General features: G+C 65.4%; 1 protein-coding gene across 2 annotated transcripts; it reads left to right on the top strand.

Annotated features, from left to right (window-relative positions):
• Positions 1-107: 107 nt before the first annotated feature.
• On the top strand, positions 108-24,684 carry ESYT1 (extended synaptotagmin 1). 2 transcript variants are annotated; one of them, XM_085562768.1, is made up of 31 exons: positions 120-637; positions 1,856-1,897; positions 3,689-3,823; positions 4,440-4,513; positions 4,641-4,713; positions 4,811-4,900; positions 6,619-6,674; positions 6,746-6,869; positions 7,864-8,040; positions 9,442-9,524; positions 9,623-9,671; positions 9,792-9,881; positions 9,974-10,066; positions 10,159-10,230; positions 10,320-10,406; positions 11,552-11,701; positions 12,289-12,417; positions 13,464-13,640; positions 14,825-14,907; positions 16,020-16,068; positions 16,656-16,745; positions 19,166-19,261; positions 20,297-20,368; positions 20,628-20,714; positions 21,460-21,597; positions 21,670-21,812; positions 22,684-22,776; positions 22,856-22,987; positions 23,067-23,172; positions 23,278-23,327; positions 23,732-24,684. In XM_085562768.1, the coding sequence occupies exons 1-31, from the start codon at positions 362-364 to the stop codon at positions 23,763-23,765; spliced, it is 3,150 nt and encodes a 1,049-aa protein (XP_085418894.1). In that variant the 5' UTR covers positions 120-361; the 3' UTR covers positions 23,766-24,684. The 2 variants fall into 2 exon arrangements, with proteins under 2 accessions (XP_085418895.1, XP_085418894.1); XM_085562769.1 differs by lacking the exons at positions 21,460-21,597; positions 21,670-21,812; positions 22,684-22,776; ... (2 more) ...; positions 23,278-23,327; positions 23,732-24,684 and adding an exon at positions 21,140-21,345 and having other exon boundaries at positions 108-637.
• The last annotated feature ends 90 nt before the right edge of the window (positions 24,685-24,774 follow it).

Here is a 24,774-nt window from a genome sequence, read left to right as displayed (position 1 = left end):
GCCGGGAAGGGCTGGGGAGAGGGGGGGACACCGGAACGGGGAAACCGGGATGGGAACAGCGGGACCGGGACACCGGGACCGGACACGCCCCTCGCCGTGGCCACGCCCACACCGTGGATCAGGGCGTGGTCGCCCCGCCCACAGGGGCGTGGCCAAGACCTGGCGGTCACTCCGTGAGTGACGCGGGGGGCGTGGCCAGGAGCTGGCTGGCGTCCAATGGGCGTTGCGTGCGTGCGGAGGGGGCGTGTCCCGGGCGGCGCGGCTCAGCCAATCAGCTCCGCGTGCGTGCGCGGGGCGCGGCCGGGGCGGCGGCGGCGGAGCGGGAGCGCACCGGGAGCGCACCGGGAGCGCACCGGGAGCGATGGAGCGGCGCAGCGCGCCCGGCCTGGCGGTTCTGGGCGCTTTGGGCCGGCGGCTGCTCTGGGCTCTGCCCGCTTACGCCGCGGGGCTGCTGGGGCTGGGCGCGGGCGCCGTGGTGCTCGCCGTGGCGCTCTACGCGGGCTGGCGGCGGCGGCGGCGCTCCCGGGAGCGCGGGATGCGCGCGGCCGAGCGCCTGCAGCGCGACGAAGAAGCGGCGGTGCGCGCCGCCGCCGCCGCCGCCGGGCTGGGCGCGGCCCGCGGGGAGCTGCCGGCCTGGGTAAGCGGCGGCTCGGGAGCGCCCCGCCGCGCCGTTATCGCCCGCGGGAACGGCGCCGGGGAAAGCCGGGCGGGATCCCCGCACCGGGCACCGCCCTCCCCTCGGCGGGGCTTGCGGGGTTTGGGAAGCGCAGCCGCCCCCGGTGGGACCTCCGGGCACCGCTGGAGTTCCCCGCACCCCCGGGCGGGTCCCGGTTCTCTGCTCCGCTGCTCCGCTTGCCGCCCCCGGGGATCCCCGCACTCCCCGGGCTTCCCCGGGGAGCTCCCCGCCCCGCCGGGACCCCCGCCGCACCGAGCCCCGCTGGGGTTGTCCCCGTTACCGGGACCCCCGAGGCACCGCACGGTCCCCGGTGCGACCGCCGGGGCTGTGCCGCGCATCCCGCACCGGCCCCGCTGCGGGACCCCCCGGGATCCCCGGGCCGGGTCCCTTCTCTGCACCGGGACCCCCGGGCATCACCGGGCCGGGTCCCCTCTGTGCACCGGGACCCCCGGGCATCACCGGGCCGGGTCCCTTCTCTGCACCGGGACCCCCGGAGCCTCCCGGGCATCCCCGGGCTTCCCTCGCTGCCGCTCCCCGCCCGTTCCTTGGGGATTCCCGGTGGGGCGGGGCCGCACCGAGCCCTTCTCGGAGCTGGCGGGACCCCCGGGGCCGGGGTCGCCGCCCCACCGGGACCCCCCCCCCCCCACGCTGTCCCCGGGCGGGGTCCCCGCGCTCCGTTCCCGCAGGGCCGGGACGGCCCCGGTACCGCCCGGGCCTTCCGGCAGTGCCGTGACTCACCGGGCCGGGGGGGGCCGCTTCCTGCCCGGCCGGGGGGGCCCTGGGGCCCCTCCCGCGGGTTGGGGACGGTCCGGACCCCCTTTCCCGGGACCTCCCCCCCGTTTGGGGGTCCGCACCCCCTTTCCCGGGACCTCCCCCCCGTTTGGGGGTCCGGACCCTCTTCCCGGGACCTCCCCCCCGTTTTGGGGGTCCGCACCCCCTTTCCCGGGACCTCCCTCCGTTTTGGGGTCCGGACCCCCTTTCCCGGGACCTCCCCCCCGTTTGGGGGGTCCGGACCCCCTTTCCCGGGACCTCCCCCCCGTTTTGGGGGTCCGCACCCCCTTTCCCGGGACCTCCCCCCCGTTTTGGGGACCCCCGGGAAGGGGCGGGTGTTGGGGGGTGGCAGCGGGAGGTTGGGGAAACTGAGGCACGGGGCTCAGGACCCTCCCCCCCGTTCCCCAGGTGAGCTTCCCGGACGTGGAGCGGGCGGAATGGCTCAACAAGGTGCGGTGTCCGTGTGTCTGTCCGGAGTGTCCGCGTGTGTGTCCGGAGTGTCCGCGTGTCTGTCCGGAGTGTCCGCGTGTGTGTCCGGAGTGTCCGCGTGTGTGTCCGGAGTGTCCGTGTGTGTGTCCGGAGTGTCCGCGTGTCTGTCCGGAGTGTCCGCGTGTGTGTCCGGAGTGTCCGCGTGTGTGTCCGGAGTGTCCGCGTGTCTGTCCGGAGTGTCCGCGTGTGTGTCCGGAGTGTCCGTGTGTGTGTCCGGAGTGTCCGCGTGTCTGTCCGGAGTGTCCGCGTGTCTGTCCGGAGTGTCCGTGTGTCTGTCCGGTCCCCGCTGCTCCCGCGTCCCTCCATCCTCCCTTCCTCCCTCCCTCATCCTCCCCTCTCTCCTTCCGGCACACCTCCCTCCTTCCCTCCCTCCCTCCGGGATCCTTTCATTCCTCCCTCCCTCCTCCGTCCTTCCTTCCATCCCTCCTCCCCAGCATCCTTCCCTCCCTCCTGGTTTCTTTCCTTCCCTCCCTCCATTCCCTCTGTCCATCTCTCCATCCCCAGTGTCCATCTCCGTTCCCAGTGTCCATCCATCTGTCCATCCCCAGTGTCCATCTCCGTTCCCAGTGTCCGTCCATCTGTCCATCCCCAGTGTCCATCTCCATTCCCAGTGTCAGTGTCCATCTCCATTCCCAGTGTCCGTGTCCATCTCCATTCCCAGTGTCCGTCCATCTGTCCATCCCATGTCCATCCCCAGTGTCCATCTCCGTTCCCAGTGTCCGTCCATCTGTCCATCCCATGTCCATCCCCAGTGTCCATCTACATTCCCAGTGTCCGTCCATCTGTCCATCCCATGTCCATCCCTCTGTTCTCAGTGGCCGTCCCTCATTCTGTGCCCCCCCCATGTCCATCTGTCCGTCCCCGTGTCCACCCCGTGTCTGTGTGTCCGTGTCCGTGTCCGTGTGTCTGTGTGTCCATGCCGTGTCCGTGTGTCCGTGTGTCCCTCCCGTGTCCGTGTGTCCATGTCCGTGTGTCCATCCCATGTCCGTGTGTCCATGTGTCCATGCCGTGTCCGTGTGTCCATGCCGTGTCCGTGTGTCCATGCCGTGTCCGTGTGTCCATCCCGTGTCCGTGTGTCCGCAGGTCCTGGCGCAGGCCTGGCCGTTCCTGGGGCAGTTCCTGGCCCAGCTCCTGCAGGGCCGCGTGGCTCCGGCCGTGTCCGTGTGTCCGTGTGTCCATCCTGTGTCCGTGTGTCCATCCCGTGTCCGTGTGTCCATCCCGTGTCCGTGTGTCCGTGTGTCCATCCCGTGTCCGTGTGTCCATCCCGTGCCTGTGTGTCCGTGTGTCCATCCCATGTCCGTGTGTCCGTGTGTCCATCCCGTGTCCGTGTGTCCATCCCGTGTCCGTGTGTCCATCCCATGTCCGTGTGTCCGTGTGTCCATCCCGTGTCCGTGTGTCCATGTCTGTGTGTCCATCCCGTGTCCGTGTGTCCGCAGGTCCTGGCGCAGGCCTGGCCGTTCCTGGGGCAGTTCCTGGCCCAGCTCCTGCAGGGCCGCGTGGCTCCGGCCGTGTCCGTGTGTCCATGCCGTGTCTGTGTGTCCATCCCGTGTCCGTGTGTCCGCAGGTCCTGGCGCAGGCCTGGCCGTTCCTGGGGCAGTTCCTGGCCCAGCTCCTGCAGGGCCGCGTGGCTCCGGCCGTGTCCGTGTGTCCATCCCGTGTCCGTGTGTCCATCCCATGTCCGTGTGTCCGTGTGTCCATCCCGTGTCCGTGTGTCCATGTCTGTGTGTCCATCCCGTGTCCGTGTGTCCGCAGGTCCTGGCGCAGGCCTGGCCGTTCCTGGGGCAGTTCCTGGCCCAGCTCCTGCAGGGCCGCGTGGCTCCGGCCGTTCGCGCCTCCAGCGCCCACCTGCAGAGCTTCGCCTTCACCCGCATCGACCTGGGCCGGAAGGTGACCCCGAGACCCCCAAATTCACCCCAAAATACCCCCCAAAACCCCCGGTCTCCCGGGAGACCCAAAACCCCCCAAATTCACCCCAAAATTCACCCCAAAACTCCCCAGATTCACCCAAACACCACCGGTCCCCTGGGAGCCCCAAACCCCCACAAAAAACCCTCAAACCCCCCAAATTCACCCCAAAATCCCCCCAAACACCCCCGGTCCCCTGGGAGCCCCAAAATCCCCCAGAATCCCCCCAAACTCCCCCCAAATTCACCCAAATCCCCCCAAAAACCCCCGGTCCCCTGGGAGACCCAAAACACCCCCAACCCCCCCCAAATCCACCCCAAAACCCCCCAAATTCACCCCAAAATACCCCTAAACCCCCCCCACCACCCCCAGGACCCCCCGATCTTCTGCAACCCACCCAGGAACCCCAAAATCCCCCAGATTCACCCCAAACCCCCCCCCGATCCCCCCCAAAACCCCCCAAACCCCCCAGGATCCCCAAAATCCCCCCAAAAAATCCCTCATGACCCCTCCACCCCAAAAAATCCCATCTTGGGGGATCAAAATCAGCTGTGACCCCCCCAAAAATCCCCCGACCCCCCAAAAATACCCCCCACAGCCCCTCCGCATTTTGGGGGTCCGCGCCCACCCCGGCACCCACGACAAACAAATCCTGCTGGACCTCAACATCAGGTGGGATTTTTGGGGCTTTTATTTTTTTTTTGGGGGGGTCTCTGCCCCCTCCCCCATTCTGAGGAGGAGTTTGGGGGGTCTCAATGACGCCCCCCCCCAAAAATAATTTAAATTTTGCCCCCCTCAGTTACGTGGGTGACGTCCAGATCGACGTGGAGGTGAAGAAGTTCTTCTGCAAGGCGGGGGTGAAGGGGGTGCAGGTGAGGGGTTTTGGGGGGATTTTTGGGGGGTTTGGGGTTTGGTTTTTTTTTTGGGGGGGGTCCCCAGCTGATTTGTGACCCCCCCACCCCAAAAAAGCTGCACGGGGTGCTGAGGATCATCCTGGAGCCGCTGCTGGGGGAGGCGCCCATCGTGGGGGCGCTCAGCCTGTTCTTCATCCGGCGGCCGGTGAGTGCGGCACCCCGAAAATGGGTGGGGGACCCCGAAAATGGGTGGGGGCAACCCAAAGGGTGGGGGCATCCCGAAAATGGGTGGGGTACACCGAAAATGGGTGCGGCACCCCGAAAATGGGTGGGGTACACCGAAAATGGGTGGGGGAACCCCGAAAATGGGTGGGGGCACCCTGAAAATGGGTGGGGCACCCCGAAAATGGGTGGGGGACCCCGAAAATGGGTGGGGGCACCCTGAAAATGGAGGTGGCACCCTGAAAATGGGTTGGGCACCCCGAAAATGGGTGGGGTACACCGAAAATGGGTGGGGCACCCCGAAAATGGGTGGGGTACACCGAAAATGGGTGGGGCACCCCGAAAATGGGTGGGGGACCAAGAAAATGGGTGGGGGACCCCGAAAATGGAGGTGGCACCCTGAAAATGGGTGGGGCACCCCGAAAATGGGTGGGGGACCCCTAAAATGGATGGGGGCACCCCGAAAATGGGTGGGGGACCCCGAAAATTGGTGGGGACACTCTGAAAATGGAGGTGGCACCCTGAAAATTGAGGGGGCACCCCGAAAATGGGTGGGGGACCCCTGAAAATGGAGGTGGCACCCCGAAAATGGGTGGGGGACCCCGAAAATGGGTGGGGCACCCTGAAAATGGAGGTGGCACCCTGAAAATGAGTGGGGGCATCCTGAAAATGGGAGGGGGCACCCCGAAAATGGGTGGGGGCACCCCGAAAAATTCATGGGAACCCCCCCAAAAAAAGGAAAAGGACTTCCCCGAAATAAAGGAATGGGAACACCCCCACCCCCAAAAAAAAGGGATGGGACACCCCCCAAAAAAAGGAACAGGAGCACCCGAAAAAAAAAGGAAGGGGACACCCCGAAAAAATGAATGGGAGCCCCCCAAAAAAGGGACGAGACCCCCCAAAAAAGGGGATGGGAATGCACCAAGAAAAAGGAATGGGAACACCCCCCAAAAAAAAGACCCCAGACCCCCAAAAAGCACCCAGACCCCCTAAAACTGATCTCAGACCCCCAAAAAAGCACCCAGACCCCCTAAAACTGTTCTCAGACTCCCAAAAAAGCACCCAGACCCCAAAAAAATCCTCCAGACCCCCCCAAAAATCCCCCAGAACCCCCCAAAAAGGACCCCAGACCCCCCAAAAAAGTACAAAAAGGACCCCAGAACCCCCCAAAAAGGACCCCAGACCCCCCAAAACTGATCCCAGACCCTCCCCAAAATCCCCAAAAGGACCCCAGACCCCCCCAAAAATTCCCCTGACCCCCCAAAAAGGACCCCAGACCCCCCCAAAAATTCCACTGACCCCCCAAAAAGGACCCCAGACCCCCCCAAAAAATTCCCCTGGCCCCCCAAAAAGGACCCCAGACCCCCCCAAAAAATTCCCCTGGCCCCCCAAAAAAGGACACCAGACCCCCAAAAAAGCTTCGTGACCCCCCAAAAGCACAAAAAAGGACCCCAGACCCCCCCAAAAATTCCCCCAGACTCCAAAAAATAGCCCCCGGACCCCCCAGTCCACACTGAGGACCCCCCCAAAGAGCCCCCAGACCCCCAAAAAACCCCCACACCCTCCAATAAAGGACCACAGACCCCGCCCCCCCCCAAAAAAAAACCCAGACCCCCTAAAAACCTCCCAGACCCCCCCCAAAAAATCCCCCAGCCCCCCCAAAAATCCCCCAGCCCCCCCTCCCTGGCCCCATCATTGCAGACCCTGGACATCAACTGGACGGGGCTGACCAACCTGCTGGACATCCCCGGGCTCAGGTGAGACCCCCGGGGCTTTGGGGGACCCCCGGGGCTTTTGGGGGGCCCCGCTGAGCCTCGGGCCCCCCCAGCTCCGTGTCGGACTCGCTGATCATGGACAGCCTCGCCTCCTGCCTGGTGCTGCCCAACCGGCTGCTGCTGCCGCTGCTGCCCGAGCTGCCCGGGGCGGCGCGGCTGCGCTGCCCCCCGCCCCGGGTGAGCGGGACCCCCTTGGGGGGGCTTCTGAACCCCCCCTTGGGGGGCTGGGAAACGCTTTTGGGGGGCTGGGACCCCCTTTTGGGGGGCTGGGAAACACTTTGGGGGGCTGGGAAACGCTTTTTGGGGGGCTGGGATCCCCTTTCGGGGGCCTGGGAAACGCTTTTTGGGGGGCTGGATCCCCTTTGGGGGCTGGGAAACGCTTTTGAGGGGCGGGGATCCCATTTTGGGAGGCTGGATCCTCTTTGGGGGCTGGGAAACGCTTTTTGGGGGGCTGGGACCCCCTTCGGGGGGCTGGGAAATGCTTTTGGGGGGCTGGGATCCCCTTTGGGGGGCGGGATCCCCTTTGGGGGGCGGGATCCCCTTTGGGGGGCAGGGAAACGCTTTTTGGGGGGCTGGGATCCCCTTTGGGGGCTGGGAAACGCTTTTTGGGGGGACTGGGATCCCCCTTTGGGGGGCTGGGACCCCCTTTGGGGGCTGGGAAACGCTTTTTGGGGGGCTGGGATCCCCTTTTGGGGGGATGGGAAACGCTTTTTGGGGGGCTGGGATCCCCTTTTGGGGGGCGGGACCCCCTTTGGGGGGCGGGACCCCCCTTTTGGGGGGGCGGGGACCCCCTTTGGGGGCTGGGACCCCCCTTTTTGGGGGGGCTGGGAAACCCTTTGGGGGGCTTCTGAAGCCCCCTTTGGGGGGCGGGACCCCCCTTTTGGGGGGGCGGGGACCCCCTTTGGGGGGTGGGACCCCCTTTTTGGGGGGCGGGGACACCATTTTGGGGGCTGGGATCCCCTTTTGGGGGGCTTCTGAACCCCCCTTTTTGCCCTTCTGAACCCCTCTTTTTCATTTCCCCCATTTTCATTTTCCTCTTCTGACACCCCCTTTTTGGGGGTCCTGACCCCTGTGACCCCTGGGTGACCCCTGTGACCCCTGGGTGACCCTGGGTGACCCTGGGTGACCCCTGTGACCCCTGGGTGACCCCTGTGACCCCCGGTGACCCCAGGGCGTGGTGCGGGTGGCGCTGGTGGCCGCGCGGGCGCTGCCCAGCAAGGACCGGTTCCTGGGCGGGCTGGTGGCCGGGCGCTCGGACCCGTACGCCGTGCTGCGCGTGGGGACGCAGGCGGCCGCCAGCCGCGTCATCGGGGACTGCAGCGACCCACAGTGGGACGAGGTGTACGAGGTCAGACGGACGGACGGACACGGGGATGGACAGGGGGATGGACACAGGGACAGGGGATGGACACGGGGATGGACAGATGGACAGGGGATGGACACGGGGACAGGGGATGGACAGGGGATGGACACGGGGATGGACAGATGGACACGGGGATGGGCCGCCAGCCGCGTCATCGGGGACTGCAGCGACCCGCAGTGGGACGAGGTGTACGAGGTCAGACGGACGGACGGACACGGGGATGGACAGGGGGATGGACACGGGGACAGGGGATGGACAGGGGATGGACACGGGGATGGACAGATGGACACGGGGATGGGCCGCCAGCCGCGTCATCGGGGACTGCAGCGACCCGCAGTGGGACGAGGTGTACGAGGTCAGACGGACGGACGGACACGGGGATGGACAGGGGGATGGACACGGGGACAGGGGATGGACAGGGGATGGACAGATGGACACGGGGATGGGCCACCAGCCGCGTCATCGGAGACTGCGCAGAGCCACGCTGGGACGAGGTGTACGAGGTCAGACAGACAGACGGACAGATGGACAGACAGACACAGGGATGGATGGGGGGACAGGAGATGGACACAGGGACACAGGGATGGACACGGGGATGGACACAGGGATGGACACAGGGACAGGGGATGGACAGGGGATGGACAGATGGACACGGGGATGGGCCGCCAGCCGCGTCATCGGGGACTGCAGCGACCCGCAGTGGGACGAGGTGTACAAGGTCAGACGGACAGACGGACACGGGGATGGACAGACAGACACAGGGATGGATGGGTGGACAGGGGATGGACACAGGGACAGGCGATGGACACGGGGATGGACAGATGGACATGGGGATGAACACGGGGACAGGGGATGGACACGGCGATGGACACGGGGATGGACAGATGGACACTGCATGGACAGAAGGCTGCAGGGAGGGAGCGGGGGAGAGGGGGACCTGCAGAGTCCCCCCAAACCCCCGGGTGGGACATGGGAACACCCCCAAATTCCTGGGTGGGACCCCCAAACCCCCGGGTGGGACCCCCAGTGTCACCCCAAACCCCCCAGGTGCGACATGGGGGGGCTGTGGGGTCAGGGACCCCCAAACCCCCGTGTGGGACATGGGGAACCCCCAAACCCCCAGGTGGGGCCCCCAAAGGGGCTGTGGGGTCAGGGACCCCCCAAACCCCCCGGGTGGGGCCCCCAAAGGGGCTATGGGGTCAGGGACCCCCCAAACCCCCCGGGTGGGACACGGGGACTCCCCAAAACCCCCAGGTGGGACTCCCAAAGGGAGTGTGGGGACAGGGACCCCCCAAATTCCCGGGTGGGACCCCCCAAGCCCCCCGGGTGGGACACGGAGACCCCCCAAGCCCCCGGTGGGACCCCCAAGCCCCCCCTGCCCCCCAGTTCATGGTGCACGAGGTGCCGGGCCAGGAGCTGGAGGTGGAACTGTTCGACAAAGACCCCGACAAGGACGATCTCCTGGGCAGGTGAGGGCGTGGGGAGGGGGGTCCGCACCCCCAAATTTGGGGGCTCCGCACCCCTAACCCGCCGCCCCCTCCCCAAATTCCCGGCGTTCCCCCCCCAGGATGAAGCTGGACCTTGGCGAGGTGCTGCAAGCGCGGGTGATGGACGAGGTGGGTGCCGGGTGGGGGGCTCGGGGTGGGATTTTGGGGTGCCGGGGGGGTTTTTTGGGGTGCTGGGGATGGGGCGGGGGTCTCGCTGATGCCCCCTCCCCTCTTTTTGCCCCCCCAAAGTGGTTCCCGCTGCAGGGCGGGGGGCAGAGCCGGCTCCACCTGCGCCTGGAGTGGCTCTCGCTGCTCCCCGATGCCTCCAAGCTGGATCAGGTCAGTGCCGACCGAAATTTGGGGTTCAGCTGGGTTGGGGGGGGGTCCCGCTTCATCTGACCCCCCCCAAAATTTGTTGGCGCGACCCCCAGGTTTTGGAAATGAACCGAAATATCGTGGCCAACCCCGACCCCCCCTCCTCCGCCATCCTGGTCGTGTACCTGGACAGGGCTGAGGGGCTGCCCGTGAGTTGTTTTTTTTGGGGAGGGGGTTTTGGGGGGTCTTTGGGGGAGTTCAGAATTTGGGGACCCCCCCTGACCCCCCTGTTTTGGTGCAGTTGAGGAAAACAGGCAAAGAGCCCAACCCCGTGGTTCAGGTGTCGGTGCAGGACGTGACGAGGGAGAGCAAGGTGGGAGTGGCTCGGGGGGGATTTTTGGGGGGATTTTGGGGGGTTTTGGGGTTTTTGGGGGGGTCTGATCTGAGCAAACCCCCCCCAAGGTGGTCTGCAACACCTCGGACCCCGTCTGGGAAGACGCTTTTCAATTCTTCCTGCACGACCCCCGCAACCAGGAGGTGGATTTCCAGGTGAGACCCCCCCAAAAAAACCTGAAATCCTCCAAAATTTCCCCCAAATTCCCTCAAATCCCCTCCAAATTCCCTTTAAATGCCTTAAATCCCCCAAATCCCCCGAAATCTCTCCAAATTCCTCCCAAATACCCCAAATCCCCCCAAATTCGCCCCCAAATCTCCCCGAAATCCCATCAAATCTCCCCCCAAATCCCTCCCAAATCCCCCCCAATTCCTGCCCAGTCTCCCCTAAATCCCCTCAAATCCCCCCCAAAATCCTCCCAAAATGCCCCCTGAATCCCCCCAATTTCCCCCCCAAATCTCCCCTAAATCCCCTCAAATCTCTCCCCTAAATCCCCCCCATTGCCCCCCATTGTCCTGGGGGTCCTGGGGGGTCCTGGGGGTGTCCTGGGGGTCCTGGGGGTGATGATGGGGGTCCTGGGGGTGGTCCTGGGGGGGTCCTGGGGGGGTCCTGGGATGTCCTGGGTCTCCTGGGCGGTCCTGGGGGGGTCTCGGGGGGTGTCCTGGGGGTCCTGGGGGATCCTGGGGGTGAGGATGGGGGTCCTGGGGGGGTGTCCTGGGGGTGTCCCGGGTGGGTCCCGGGGGGTCTCAGGGTGGTCTCAGGGTGGTCTCAGTGCCTGGGGGTGTCCCGGGTGGGTCCCGGGTGGGTCCCGGGGTGGTCCCGGGGGGTCCCGGGGGGTCTCAGGGTGGGCTCAGTGCCTGGGGGGTCCCGGGTGGGTCCCGGGGTGGTCTCGGGGGGTGTCCCGGGTGGGTCCCGGGGGGTCTCGGGTGGCCTCGGGGGGTGTTCTGGGGTGTCCCGGGGGTCCCGGGGGGTCTCAGGGTGGTCTCAGTGCCTTGGGGGTCCTGGGGGGGGTCTCCGGTGGTCTCAGTGGCTGGAGGTGTCCCGGGTGGGTCCCGGGGTGGTCTCGGGGGGTGTTCTGGGGTGTCCCGGGGGTCTCAGGGTGGTCTCAGGGTGGTCTCAGTGCCTGGGGTGTCCCGGGGGGTCTCAGGGTGGTCTCAGTGCCTGGGGGTCTCTTGCGGGGTCCCGGGGGGTCTTTGAGGAGTCTCGGCAAACCGAGGCAGGCTCCGGGCGCTGCCGGGGGAGTCGGGGGGTGGCGGCTGCGCCGTCCCCCGGCGGAGCCCCCCGAGCTCGGTGTCCGCAGGTGAAGGACGACCCCCGGCAGGCGGCCCTGGGCTCGCTGGCGCTGCCGCTGCCGCGGCTCCTGGCGGCGCCGGCGCTGGCGCTGGCCGGGCCCTTCCCGCTGCGGGGCGCGGGGCCGGCGGCGCGGCTGCACCTGCAGCTGGAGCTGCGGGTGAGGAGGGGTCGGGGGGTCTGGGGGTCCTGGTGAACCCCTCCCCCAGATCATTGTCCCTCCATTGTCCCCCCAATGTCCCTCCATTGTCCCCCCAGTGTCCCCCATTGTCCCCCCATTGTCCCCCCATTGCACCTGCAGCTGGAGCTGTGGGTGAGGAGGGGTCGGGAGGTCTGGGGGGGGGTTTTGGGGGGTTTGAGGAGGGGGCTCCGGGGGTTTTGGGGCTCCTGGTGAACCCCAACCCCTCCCCCTGATCATTGTCCCCCTGATCATTGTCCCCCCATTCCCCCTCAATGTCCCCCCATTGTCCCCCATTGTCCCCCATTGCACCTGAAGCTGGAGCTGCGGGTGAGGAGGGGGCTCTGGGGGGCTTTGGGGGTTTTGGGGGGTCCTGGTAACCCCCACCCCTTCCCCCCGATCACTGTCCCCCCATTGTCCCCCCAATTTTCCCCCATTGCAGCTCCAGCTGGAGCTGCGGGTGAGGAGGGGGCTCCTGGGGGGCTCCTGGGGGGGTCCCGGGGGGGTCCGGGGGGTTTTGGGGGGTTTTCGGGGGTCTCGGTGACCCCCACCCCCTCCCCCACCCCCAGGTGTTGTTCCCGGAGCCCCCCGAGGTCCCCCCGGGACAAGCGGAGCCCCCCAAAAGTGACCCCGAGGGACCCCCCCCAACCCCGCGCAGACCGAGCCGGGCCGGCCCCGACCCCCGGATGGGCACCGAGGTGGGGAGGGGTCCTGGGGCTCCTGGGGGGTTTCGGGGGGTCCTGGGGGTCCTGGGGGGTTTTGGGGGGTCCTGGGGGGCCTGGGGGGTTTCGGGGGGTCCTGGGAGGGGGTCCGGGGGGTCCTGGGGGTCCTGGGGGGTTTTGGGGGGTCCTGGGGGTCCTGGGGAGGATCCTGGGGGTCCTGGGGGGTTTTGGGGGGTCCTGGGGGGGTCCTGAGGGGTTTTAGGGGTTTTTTGGGGGGGGTCTTGAGGGATTCTGGGGGGTTCTGGGGTCCTGGGGGGTCTTGGGGGGTCCTGGGTGTTTTTGGGGGCTCTTGGGGGGGGTTTGGGGGTCCCGGTGATCCTGGGGGGATTCGGGGGTCCCGGTGGGGTTCGGGGGGTCCCCGGGGGTCCCGGTGGTCCTGGTGGGATCTGGGGGGTCCCGAGGGGATCTGGGGGGTCCCGGTGGTCTCGGTGGTCCCGGTGGGGTTCAGGGGTCCCGGTGGTCCCGGTGGTCCCGGTGGTCCCGGGGGGGTTCAGGGGTCCCGGGGGGGTCCCGGTGGGGTTCAGGGGTCCCGGGGGTCCCGGTGGGGTCCCGGGGGTCCCGGGCGGTCCCGGGGGTCCCGGGGGTCCCGGGGGGGGTCCCGGTGGTCCCGGGGGGGTCCCGGTGGTCCCGGTGGTCCCGGGGGGTTCCCGGGGGTCCCGGTGGTCCCGGTGGGGTTCAGGGGTCCCGGTGGTCCCGGGGGGGTTCCAGGGGGGTCTCGGGGGTCCCGGGGGGGTCCCGGGGGTCCCGGTGGTCCCGGTGGTCCCGGGGGGGTCCCGGTGGTCCCGGTGGTCCCGGGGGTCCCGGTGGTCCCGGGGGGGTCCCGGGGGTCCCGGTGGTCCCGGTGGGGTTCAGGGGTCCCGGTGGTCCCGGTGGTCCCGGGGTGGTCCCGGGGGGTTCCCGGTGGTCCCGGGGGGGTCCCGGGGGGGTCCCGGTGGTCCCGGGGGGGTCCCGGGGGGGTCCCGGTGGTCCCGGGGGGGTCCCGGGGGTCCCGGTGGTGGCGGCGCCCCCAGCCCCTGCCGCAGCGCGTGCTGCGGGTCCATCTGCTGGAGGCGGAGGCGCTGGCGGCCAAGGACGCGCGGCTCGGGGGGCTCGTGCGGGGCCGCTCCGACCCCTACGCCGAGATCCGCGCCGGGGGGCGCCGCTTCCGCAGCCGCGCCGTGCCCCGGGAGCTGAGCCCGCGCTGGGGAGAGAGCTACGAGGTGAGGGAAACTGAGGCACGGCACCGGGGGGAGTGAGGGACCGGGCCATGCCCCGGGAGCTGAGCCCGCGCTGGGGAGAGAGCTACGAGGTGAGGGAAACTGAGGCACGGCACCAGGGAAACTGAGGCACGGCACCGGGGTGGTGAGGGACCAGGAAACTGAGGCACGGCCGGGGAAACTGAGGCACGGCACCGGGGAAACTGAGGCACGGCACCGGGGAAACTGAGGCACGGCACCGGGGGGGGTGAGGGACCGGGAAACTGAGGCACGGCCGGGGAAACTGAGGCACGGCACAGGGGGGAGTGAGGGACCGGGAAACTGAGGCACGGCACCGGGGAAACTGAGGCACGGCCGGGGAAACTGAGGCACGGCACCGGGGAAACTGAGGCACGGCACCGGGGGGGGGTGAGGGACCGGGAAACTGAGGCACGGCCGGGGAAACTGAGGCACGGCACAGGGGGGAGTGAGGGACCGGGAAACTGAGGCACGGCACCGGGGGGAGTGAGGGACCGGGCCATGCCCCGGGAGCTGAGCCCGCGCTGGGGAGAGAGCTTCGAGGTGAGGGAAACTGAGGCACGGCACCGGGGGGGGCACGGGAGCTGAGCCCGCGCTGGGGAGAGAGCTACGAGGTGAGGGAAACTGAGGCACGGCCGGGGAAACTGAGGCACGGCACCGGGGAAACTGAGGCACGGCACCGGGGAAACTGAGGCACGGCCAAGGGAAACTGAGGCACGGCCGGGGAAACTGAGGCACGGCCAAGGGAAACTGAGGCACGGCCAAGGGAAACTGAGGCACGGCACCGGGGGGCGGTGAGGGACCGGGAAACTGAGGCACGGCACCGGGGAAACTGAGGCACGGCACCGGGGGCGGCGGGAAACTGAGTCACGGCCAAGGGAAACTGAGGCACGGCACCGGGGGGGGGTGACGGAGCTGAGCCCGTGGTGGGGAGAGAGCTTCGAGGTGAGGGAAACTGAGGCACGGCCAGGGAAACTGAGTCACGGCACCGGGGAAACTGAGGCACGGCCAAGGGAAACTGAGGCACGGCACCGGGGAAACTGAGGCACGGTACGGGGAAACTGAGGCACGGGAGAATTCTGGAAGGGGAAACTGAGGCCCGGGAGGGAAACTGAGGCACGGGAGGAAGAACGAGCCATCATTTGAATTTTGGGCGTTTTCGGGCCCAGGTGATCGTGGACGACGTCCCCGGGCAGGACGTGGAGTTCGAGATCTTCGACAAGGACATCGACAAGGACGATTTCCTGGGCCGGTGGGTTCGGGGGGCTGGGGGGTTTTGGGGGGTCTGGGGGGGTTCTGGGGGGGGCTGGGGGATTTTTGGGGGGTCTGGGGGGATTTTGGGTGGGCCCTGGGTGGGTTTTGGGGGGTCTGGGGGGTTTTGGGGGGTCCTGGGGGGGTTTTGGGGGAATTCTGGGGGGGTTTTGGGAGGGGGCTGGGGGGATTTTGGGGGGTTTTGGGGGGGCCTGGGGGGATTTTTGGGGGGTCTGGGGGGATTTGGGGGGTCTGGGGGGATTTTTGGGGGGTCTGGGGGGTTTTGGGGAGGCTGAGGGGGGATTTGGGGGGGCCTGGGGGGGATTTTTGGGAGGCTGGGGGGGGTTTTGGGGGGTCCCAGGAAGATTTTGGGGGGATTTGGGGCTGGATTTTGGGGGGCCTGGGGGGAGTTTGGGGGAATTTTGGGGCTCTGGAGGGGTTTTGTGGGGGGGTTTGGGGTGGTTTTGGGTGGATTTTGGGTGTTTTTGGGTGGATTTTGGGTTTTTTGGGGGGTTTTGGGGTGGTTTTGGGTGGATTTTGGGGTGTTTTGGGTGGATTTTGGGTTTTTTGGGGGGGTTTTGGGGTGTTTTTGGGGGAGTTTTGGGGTTTTTGGGGGGGTTTTGGGGTGTTTTTGGTGGATTTTGGTGTTTTTTTGGGGGTTTTGGGGTGTTTTTGGGTGGATTTTGGGGTGGGTTTGGTGGATTTTGGGTATTTTTGGGGGGGTTTTGGGGTGTTTTGGGTGGATTTTGGGTGTTTTTGGGGGGGTTTTGGGGTGTTTTTGGGGGGGTTTTGGGGTGTTTTGGGTGGATTTTGGGTGTTTTTTGGGGGTTTTTGGGGTGTTTTTGGGTGTTTTTGGGTGTTTTGGGGTGGATTTTGGGGTTTTGGGTGGTTTTGGGGTGTTTTTGGTGGATTTTGGGTTTTTGGGGGTTTTTGGGGGGTTTTGGGGTGTTTTTGGGGGGGTTTTTGGGTGTTTTTGGGTGGATTTTGGGGTGGGTTTGGTGGATTTTGGGTATTTTTTGGGTGGTTTTGGGGTGTTTTTGGTGGATTTTGGGTTTTTGGGGTGTTTTTGGGTGTTTTTGGGTGGATTTTGGGGGTCTCACCCTGCCCCCCCAGGTGCAAGGTGCCCCTCAGGAGGGTCCTGAGCAGCCGCGTGCTCGATGAGGTGGGGGAGGGGCTGGGGGGGATCTCACGTTTTGGGGGGGGGTCCCACCAAGGGGGGGGTCTCACCTTTTGGGGGGGTTTATAAAGGGGGGGGTCTTACTTTGGGGGGTGGGTGTCTCCAAATTTTGGGGGGGGTCTCCCAAAGTGGGTGGGGGTCTCACACGGGGGGTCTCATGGGTGTGTATCTCAATTCGGGGAGGGGTCTCTCGTGGGTCTCACGGGTTATCCCAATTCGGGGAGGGGTCTCACGGGGTTGTCCCAATTCGGGGAGGGGTCTCACGGGGTTGTCCCAATTCGGGGAGGGGTCTCGGGGGTCTGGGGCTGTATCCCAATTTGGGGAGGGGTCTCACGGGGTTGTCCCAATTCGGGGAGGGGTCTGGGGCTGTATCCCAATTTGGGGAGGGGTCTCTCAGGGGTCTCGAGGCTGTATCCCAATTCGGGGAGGGGTCTGGGGCTGTATCCCAATTCGGGGAGGGGTCTCACGGGTTATCCCAATTCGGGGAGGGGTCTCTCGGGGTTGTCCCAATTCGGGGAGGGGTCTCTCGGGGGTCTCACGGGTTACCCCAATTTGGGGAGGGGTCTCCGCAGTGGCTGCCGCTGCAGGACACGCGCTCCGGCCGCCTCCACGTGCGCCTGGAGAGCCTCGAGCCGCGCGGCAGCGCCGAGCTGCTGGAGCAGGCACGGCCCCGAAGGGGTTAAAAACTCCGCAGGGTCCCAAAAAACCCAAAAACAGCAAGTACAGCCCCAAAAATCCCAAAAAACATCGAATGGGTCCCAAAAACCCCAAAACCAGCAAGTACAGCCCCAAAAACCCCAAAAAACTCCGCAGGGTCCCAAAAAACCCAAAAACAGCAAGTACAGCCCCAAAAACATCAAATCCAGCAAGTACAGCCCCAAAAACCCCAAATGGGTCCCTAAAAACCCCCAAAACCAGCAAGTACAGCCCCAAAACCCCCAAAAAACACCGCAGGGTCCCAAAAAACCCAAAAACAGCAAGTACAGCCCCAAAAACCCCAAAAAACATCAAATGGGTCCCAAAAACCCCAAAACCAGCAAGTACAGCCCCAAAAACCCCAAAAAACTCCGCAGGGTCCCAAAAAACCCAAAAACAGCAAGTACAGCCCCAAAAATCCCAAAAAACATCGAATGGGTCCCAAAAACCCCAAACCCAGCAAGTACAGCCCCAAAAATCCCAAATGGGTCCCTAAAAACCCCCAAAACAGCAAGTACAGCCCCAAAAACCCCAAAAAACACCGCAGGGTCCCAAAAAACCCAAAACCAGCAAGTACAGCCCCAAAAACCCCAAATGGGTCCCAAAAAACCCAAAACAGCAAGTACAGCCCCAAAAACCCCAAATGGGTCCCAAAAAACCCAAAACCAGCAAGTACAGCCCCAAAAACATCAAATCCAGCAAGTACAGCCCCAAAAATCCCAAAAAACATCGAATGGGTCCCAAAAACCCCAAAACCAGCAAGTACAGCCCCCAAAACCCCAAATGGGTTCCTAAAAACCCCAAAAATATCAAATAAAGCCCAAAAAACCCCAAAAACATCAAATCCAGCCCCCAAAACCCCAAAAACATCAAATACAGCCCCAAACCCCCCAGAACATCAAATGTGTCCCCCAAAACACAAATATATCCCAAAAAACATCAAATGGGTCCCCAAAAATCCCAAAAAACATGAAATCCAGCCAAAAAAATCCCAACAAACATGAAATCCAGCCCTAAAAAACCCAAAAAACATCAAATGGGTCCCCAAAAACCCCAAAAACATCAAATCCAGCCCCAAAACCACAAATATATCCCAAAAAACATCGAATGGGTCCCAAAAACCCCCAAAAATATCAAATGTGTCTCTAAAAACCCCAAATGGGTTCCCAAAACCCCCAAAAACATCAAATACAGCCCCAAAACCCCAAAAACATCAAATGGATCCCCAAAAACCCCAAATGGGTCCCTAAAAACACAAATGTGTCTCTAAAAAATCAGATGGGTCCCCAAAAACCCAAAAAACATCAAATGTGTCCCTAAAAAACCCCAAAACCATCAAATACAACCCAAAAACCCCAAAATAATCAAATACAGCCCAAAAAACCCCCAATGGATTCCTAAAAACCCCAAATGGATCCCTAAAAACCCCAATGGATCCCTAAAAACCCCAATGGATCCCTAAAAACCACAAATGGATCCCTAAAAACCACAAATGGATCCCTAAAAACCCCAATGGATCCCTAAAAACCACAAATACCCCCGGGGGTCTCTCCCCAGCCCCGTTCCCACCCCGGGGGTCCCCAATCCCCGTTCCCACCCCGGGGGTCTCCCATCCCCGTTCCCACCCCGGGGTCCCCAATCCCCGTTCCACCCCGGGGGTCCCCAATCCCCGTTCCACCCCGGGGGTCTCTCCCCATCCCCGTCCCACCCCGGGGGTCTCTCCCAATCCCCGTTCCCACCCCGGGGTCCCCAATTCCCGTTCCCACCCCGGGGGTCCCCAATCCCCGTCCCACCCCCGGGGGTCTCTCCCCCAGCCCCGGTGCGACCCCCGGGGGTCTCTCCCCAATCCCCGTTCCCACCCCGGGGGTCTCTCCCAATCCCCGTTCCCACCCCGGGGGTCCCCAATTCCCGTTCCCACCCCGGGGGTCCCCAATCCCCGTCCCACCCCCGGGGGTCTCTCCCAATCCCCGTTCCCACCCCGGGGGTCTCCCCAATCCCCGTTCCCACCCCGGGGGTCTCCCCAATCCCCGTTCCCACCCCGGGGGTCTCTCCCCCATCCCCGGTGCGACCCCCGGGGGTCCCCAATCCCCGTTCCCACCCCAGGGGTCTCTCCCCAGCCCCGTTCCCACCCCCGGGGGTCTCTCCCCCAGCCCCGGTGCGACCCCCGGGGGTCTCTCCCCCAGCCCCGTTCCACCCCGGGGGTCCCCAATTCCCGTTCCCACCCCGGGGGTCTCCCAGCCCCGTTCCCACCCCGGGGGTCTCTCCCAATCCCCGTTCCCACCCCGGGGGTCTCTCCCAATCCCCGTTCCCACCCCGGGGGTCTCTCCCCATCCCCGTCCCACCCCGGGGGTCTCTCCCCAGCCCCGGTGACCCCCGGTGCCCGCAGGTGCTGCAGACCAACCGGCTGCTGCAGCCCGCGCACGGCCCGGGGCTCTCGGCCGCGCTGCTCCGCGTGTTCCTGGCCCGAGCGGCCGAGCTGCCGGTGAGGGCGGCCCCGGGGCCACCGGGGGTCTCCGGGGGTCTCCGGGGGTCACAGAGGGTCCCCAAATATCCCCGAGGGTCACCGGGGATCACCGGGGGTCCCCGAGGGTCACCGGGGGTCACAGAGGGTCCCCAAATGTCCCCGGGAGTCCCCGAGGGTCACCGAGGGTCCCCAAATGTCCCCGAGGGTCACCGGGGGTCCCCAAGGGTCACCGAGGGTCACAGAGGGTCCCCAAATGTCCCCGAGGGTCACCGGAGGTCACAGAGGGTCCCCAAATGTCCCCGAGGGTCACCGGGGGTCCCCAAGGGTCACCGAGGGTCACCGAGAGTCACCGGGGGTCACAGAGGGTCCCCAAATGTCCCCGAGGGTCACCGGGGGTTACCAGAGGTCCCCAACGGTTACCGGGGGTCACCAGGGGTCCCCAAGTGTCCCCAGGGGTCCCCGAGGGTCACCGGGGGTTCCCAAGTGTCAGCGGGGGTCCCCAAATGTCCCCGAGGGTCACGGAGGGTCCCCAAATGTCCCCGGGAGTCCCCGAGGGTCACTGGGGGTCCCCAAATGTCAGCGGGGGTCACCGGGGGTCCCCAAGGGTTACTGGGGGTCACCGGGGGTCCCCGAATGTCCCCAGATGTCACCGCGGGTCCCCGGGGGTCCCCAAATGTCCCCGAGGGTCACCGGGGGTCACGGAGGGTTCCCAAATGTCACCGGGGGTCCCCAAATGTCCCCAAATGTCCCCAGGGTGACTCTCACAGTGTCCCCAAATGGTCCCCAAATGTCCTCGAGGGTCCCCAAGTGTCAAAGAGGGTCCCCGAGGGTCCCCAAATGTCCCCAAAATGTCCCCGGGGTGACCCTCACAGTGTCCCAAATGTCCCCAAATGTCCCCGAATGTCCCCTGGGTGTCCCCAAATGTCCCAAAATGTCCCCGAATGTCCCAAAATGTCCCAAAATGTCCCCGAATATCCCCGAATGTCCCAAAATGTCCCAAAATGTCCCCAAATGTCCCAAAATGTCCCCAAATGTCCCCGAATGTCCCCGCAGCTCGGCAGGGGCTCCGCGCCCCCCGCCGCCCTCGCCCGCCTGGCCGTGCGCGACGTCTCCTTCCAGACCCGGGTGAGGCGGGGGGATTTGGGGGTTCGGGGGATTTGGGGGATTTGGGGGTTCGGGGGATTTGGGGGATTTGGGGGATTTGGGGGATTTGGGGGTTCGGGGGATTTGGGGGATTTGGGGGTTCGGGGGATTTGGGGGATTTGGTGGATTTGGGGGATTTGGGGGTTCGGGGGTCCCTCCCCCCCCAGACCTTGTTCGGGGGGTCCCTCATCCCCTCCCTCCCCCCCAAACCTTTTTCGGGGGTCTCACACTCCCCCCCCAGACCTGCGCCCCCTCCTCGGAGCCCGTGTGGGACGAAGGCTTCTCCTTCCTCATCCTCAGCCCGCACGAGGAATCGCTGGAGCTGCAGGTCCGGGCGGGGGTCCCGGGGCCAGGGCAGGGGTCTCACCCCGGGGGTGCCAGGGTGGGGGTCTCACCCTGGGGGTGCCAGGGTGGGGGTCTCGGTGCCAGGGCGGGGGTCTCACCCTCGGGTGGGTGCCAGGGTGGGCGTCTCAGTGCCAGGGTGGGGGTCTCACCCTGGGGGTGCCAGGGCGGGGGTCTCACCCCGGGGGTGCCAGGGCGGGGCTCTCACCCTCGGGGTGCCAGGGCGGGGGTCTCGGTGCCAGGGTGGGGGTCTCACCCTGGGGGTGCCAGGGTGGGGGTCTCAGTGCCAGGGTGGGGGTCTCGGGGCCAGGGCGGGGGTCTTGGTGCCAGGGTGGGGGTCTCACCCCGGGGGTCCCGGGCGGGGGTCTCACCCTCAGGGGGGGTCCCGGGCGGGGGTCTCGGTGCCCGCAGGTGAAGGAGGAAGGGGGACAAACCCTGGGCACGCTGAGCCTGCCCCTGGCACGGCTCCTGGCCCTCGAGGGGCTCACCATGGCCGGGGGCACAGCTCGGGATGGGTCGGGGGTCCCGGGCGGGGGTCTCACCCTCGGGGGGGTGCCAAGCGGGGGTCTCGGTGCCCGCAGGTGAAGGAGGAAGGGGGACAAACCCTGGGCACGCTGAGCCTGCCCCTGGCACGGCTCCTGGCCCTCGAGGGGCTCACCATGGCCGGGGGCAGAGCTCGGGATGGGTCGGGGGTCCCGGGCGGGGGTCTCTGAGCCCGGCCGTGCCCGCAGGTGAAGGAGGAAGGGGGACAAACCCTGGGCACACTCAGCCTGCCCCTGGCACGGCTCCTGGCCCTCGAGGGGCTCGCCATGGACGGCTGGCTGCCGCTGGCCGGGGGCGCCCGGCTCCTGCTGCGGGCGCAGCTCGGGGTGAGTCCGGGGGTCGCGGGGAGGGGCCGGGGGCCGGGGGGAGCCCCCGTGACCCCCGATTTCCCCCGGTAGGTGCTGGTGCCGCAGCAGGTGGAGGAGCGGGCGGCGGGCAGAGCCCCCGAGCCGCGGGAGGAGGAGGAGGAGGAGCGCGGCGGGGATGGGGATGAAGAGCGAGGAGCGGGGGCGCTCCGCCGGCGCATCCCCCCGGCGGCGCGGTGAGAAAAGGGGCTCCGAGCCCAAATCCCCGCGGATTTGGGGGTTCTGGGGTGTTTTTTGGATTTTTTTGGGGGGTTTTAGGAGGGATTTTGGGTTTTTTGAGTATTTTTGGTGGGTTTTTTTTGGAGGTTTTGGGGGTTTTTGGGGGGTTTTTTGGGGGGTTTGCGGAGGTTTTGGGGGGTTTTTGGGTTTTTTGGGTATTTTTGGTGGGTTTTTTGGGGGGTTTTGGGGTTTTTTAGGGGGGTTTTTCGCGGGTTTTTGGTGGGTTTTTTGGGGGTTTTGGGGGGTTTTGAGGGTTTCTTGGGGGTTTTGGGAGGTTTTTTGGGGGTTTTTGGTGGGGTTTTGCTGGGTTTTTGGTGGGTTTTTTGGGGGTTTTCGGGGCTTTTGAGGGTTTATTGGGGGGTTTTGGGAGGTTTCTTGGGAGTTTTTGGTGGGGTTTTGCTGGGTTTTTTGCGGTTTCATTGGGGGTTTTTGGTAGGTTTTTTGGGAGTTTTTGTTGGGTTTTTTTTTTGTTTTTTGGGGTTTTTTTAGTGGGTTTTTTTGGTGGTTTTGGGTTTTTGGGGGGTTTTGGTGGGTGTTTTGGGATATTTAGGGGGGTTTTTGGTGGGTTTTTGGGGTATTTTTGGTGGGTTTTTTGGGGGTTTTTTTGTGGTTTTTTTGGGATTTTTTTGGTGTATTTTTGTGGTTTTTTGGGGGTTTTTTGTGGGGGTTTTTTGGGTTTTTTGGGGTTTTTTTGGGTTTTTGGGGTTTTTTGGGATTTTTTGGGTTTTTTGGGTTTTTTTGTGGGTTTTTTTTTGGGTTTTTTGGGGTTTTGGGGATTTTTGGGGATTTTTGGGGATTTTTTGGGGTGCTGACCCCTCTCCCCCGCAGCCGCCCCGAGCCCACCGAGGGTCCCCGGCTGCGCCTCTCGCTGTGGCACCACCGGGAGCAGCGCAAGCTCGTGGCCATCGTGCACGCCTGCAGGTCAGCGGCGCTTCGGGGGTCTCCTGGAGGGGCTCCCCGAATTTGAGACCCCCGGGGTGACCCCACGACCCCTCCCCAGAGATCTCCGGGCGACCCCCAAGGAGCTGCCGGACCCCTACGTGTCCCTGCTGCTGCTGCCCGACCGCGGCCGCGGCAGCAAGAGGAAAACGGGGGTGCAGAAAAGAACCCTGAACCCCGACTTTAATGAGAGGTGAGCTGGGGGGTCCCGGGGGGTTTTGGGGGGTCTCTGGGGGTTTTTGGGGGGTCTCAGCACAGCTCGGCGTGCCCAGGTTCGAGTGGGAGCTGGCCCCGGAGGAGGCGGCGCGGCGCGGGCTGGAGGTGACGGTGAAGTCCACGCTGTCCTTCGTCACCCGCGAGAAGGAGGCGCTGGGCAAGGTTTGGGGGGTCCCGGGGGGGTTTGGGGGGTCCCGGGGGGGTTTTTTGGGGGGTTTGGGGGGGTTTTGGGGAGCCCTCATTGAGTTTTTGGGGACCCCCCCGCAGCTCCAGCTGGATTTGGCGCAGGTGGATCTGGACGAGGGGGAACCACGGTGGTGAGTGGGGATGGGGGCGGGTGGGTTTTTGGGGGGGGTCTGTGGGGTTTTGGGGGGGTCTGGGGGGTTTGAGGGAGGCTGGGGGGTTTGGGGGTCTGTGGGGTTTGGGGGGATGTAGGGTTTGGGGGTCTGTGGGGTTTGGGGGGGTCTGTGGGGTTTGGGGGTCTGTGGGGTTTGGGGGGATGTAGGGTTTGGGGGTCTGTGGGGTTTGGGAGGGTCTGTGGGGTTTGGGGGGGGTCTGTGGGGTTTGGGGGGTCTGTGGGGTTTGGGGGGTCTGGGGGGTTTGGGGGTCTGTGGGGTTTGGGGGGGGTCTGGGGGGTTTGGGGGGTCTGTGGGGTTTTGGGGGGGTTTGGGGGGTCTTTGGGGTCGGACCCCCCTTATTCCCCCCCCCCCCCCCCATCCAGGTACGAGCTGCAGGATGAGCGGAGCCTCCCCTAAATTTGGGGGACCCCCCCCAGGGACCCCCCCCTCAATTCCTATGGGGGTCCCGGGACCCCCCCCCCAAAATACCAAAGCCGGGCCGGGCCCCCCCCCCGCGCCCCCCAGACTGTTCCGGACCGCGTGCCTTGAGACCCCCCCCCCAATTCCGGGGGTCGCTTGTTCGAGCTGCTGCTGCCACCGCCGGGATGTCCCCAAAATGTCACCGGGATGTCCCCAAGATGTCACTGCTGGGACATCCCTGGATGTCTCTGGATTGTCACCGGGATTTCCCTGGGATGTCTCCGGATGTCCCCAAAATGTCACCTGGGATGTCCTGGACATGTCTCTGGATGCCACCGGGATGTCCCCAAAATGTCCCAAAGATGTCACCGCTGGGACGTCCCCGGATGTCACCGCTGGGATGTCCCCAAGATGCCACCGGGATGTCCCCAAAATGTCCCAAAGATGTCACCACTGGGATGTCCCCGGATGTCACCGCTGGGATGTCCCTGGATTGTCACTGGGACGTCCCCAGATTGTCACCGGGATGTCCCCAAGATGTCACCACTGGGACGTCCCCGGATGTCACCGCTGGGATGTCCCCTGGACGTCCCCAAGATGTCACCGGGATGTCCCCACGTTGTCACCATGATGCCACCACCGTGCCACCCCCGGGATGTCCCCGGGTGTCACCGGGATGTCCCCGCTGTGCTGCCACCGCCTCGCTGCCACCGCCGGGATGTCACCCCCGGGGTGTCACCCCCGGGATGTCACCCCCGGGATGTCACCCCCGGGATGTCACCCCCGGGATGTCACCTCCCCGATGTCACCTCCCCGATGCCGCCCCCGGGGTGTCACCGCCGCGCCACCGCCGCCGCCCCGCTGCCTTCCCGGGGCTGTCCCCGTCCCCACGCGAATAAAGCAGGGAGGACACGGCCGTGGTGGCTTCGCGTGGCCTCGTGGGTGGCGCTGTCCCCTCGTGTCACACCCGCGGGCGCATGGGGCGGGGGGCACGGCGAGAGTGGAG

This window comes from Lonchura striata, chromosome 29, assembly GCF_050655825.1.
Source record: "Lonchura striata isolate lonStrDom1 chromosome 29, ASM5065582v1, whole genome shotgun sequence".
Lineage (NCBI taxonomy): Eukaryota > Metazoa > Chordata > Aves > Passeriformes > Estrildidae > Lonchura > Lonchura striata.
This window is presented reverse-complemented; position numbering and strand designations above follow the sequence as displayed.

Bases quoted from the DNA above. Each gene is read 5' to 3' on its own strand.
- ESYT1 (XM_085562768.1), top strand. From the start codon at position 362: ATGGAGCGGCGCAGCGCGCCCGGCCTGGCGGTTCTGGGCGCTTTGGGC. The intron at 14,908-16,019 runs GTGGGTTCGGGG...CTGCCCCCCCAG, and splicing joins AAGGACGATTTCCTGGGCCG to GTGCAAGGTGCCCCTCAGGA. The intron at 19,262-20,296 runs GTGAGGGCGGCC...ATGTCCCCGCAG, and splicing joins CCCGAGCGGCCGAGCTGCCG to CTCGGCAGGGGCTCCGCGCC.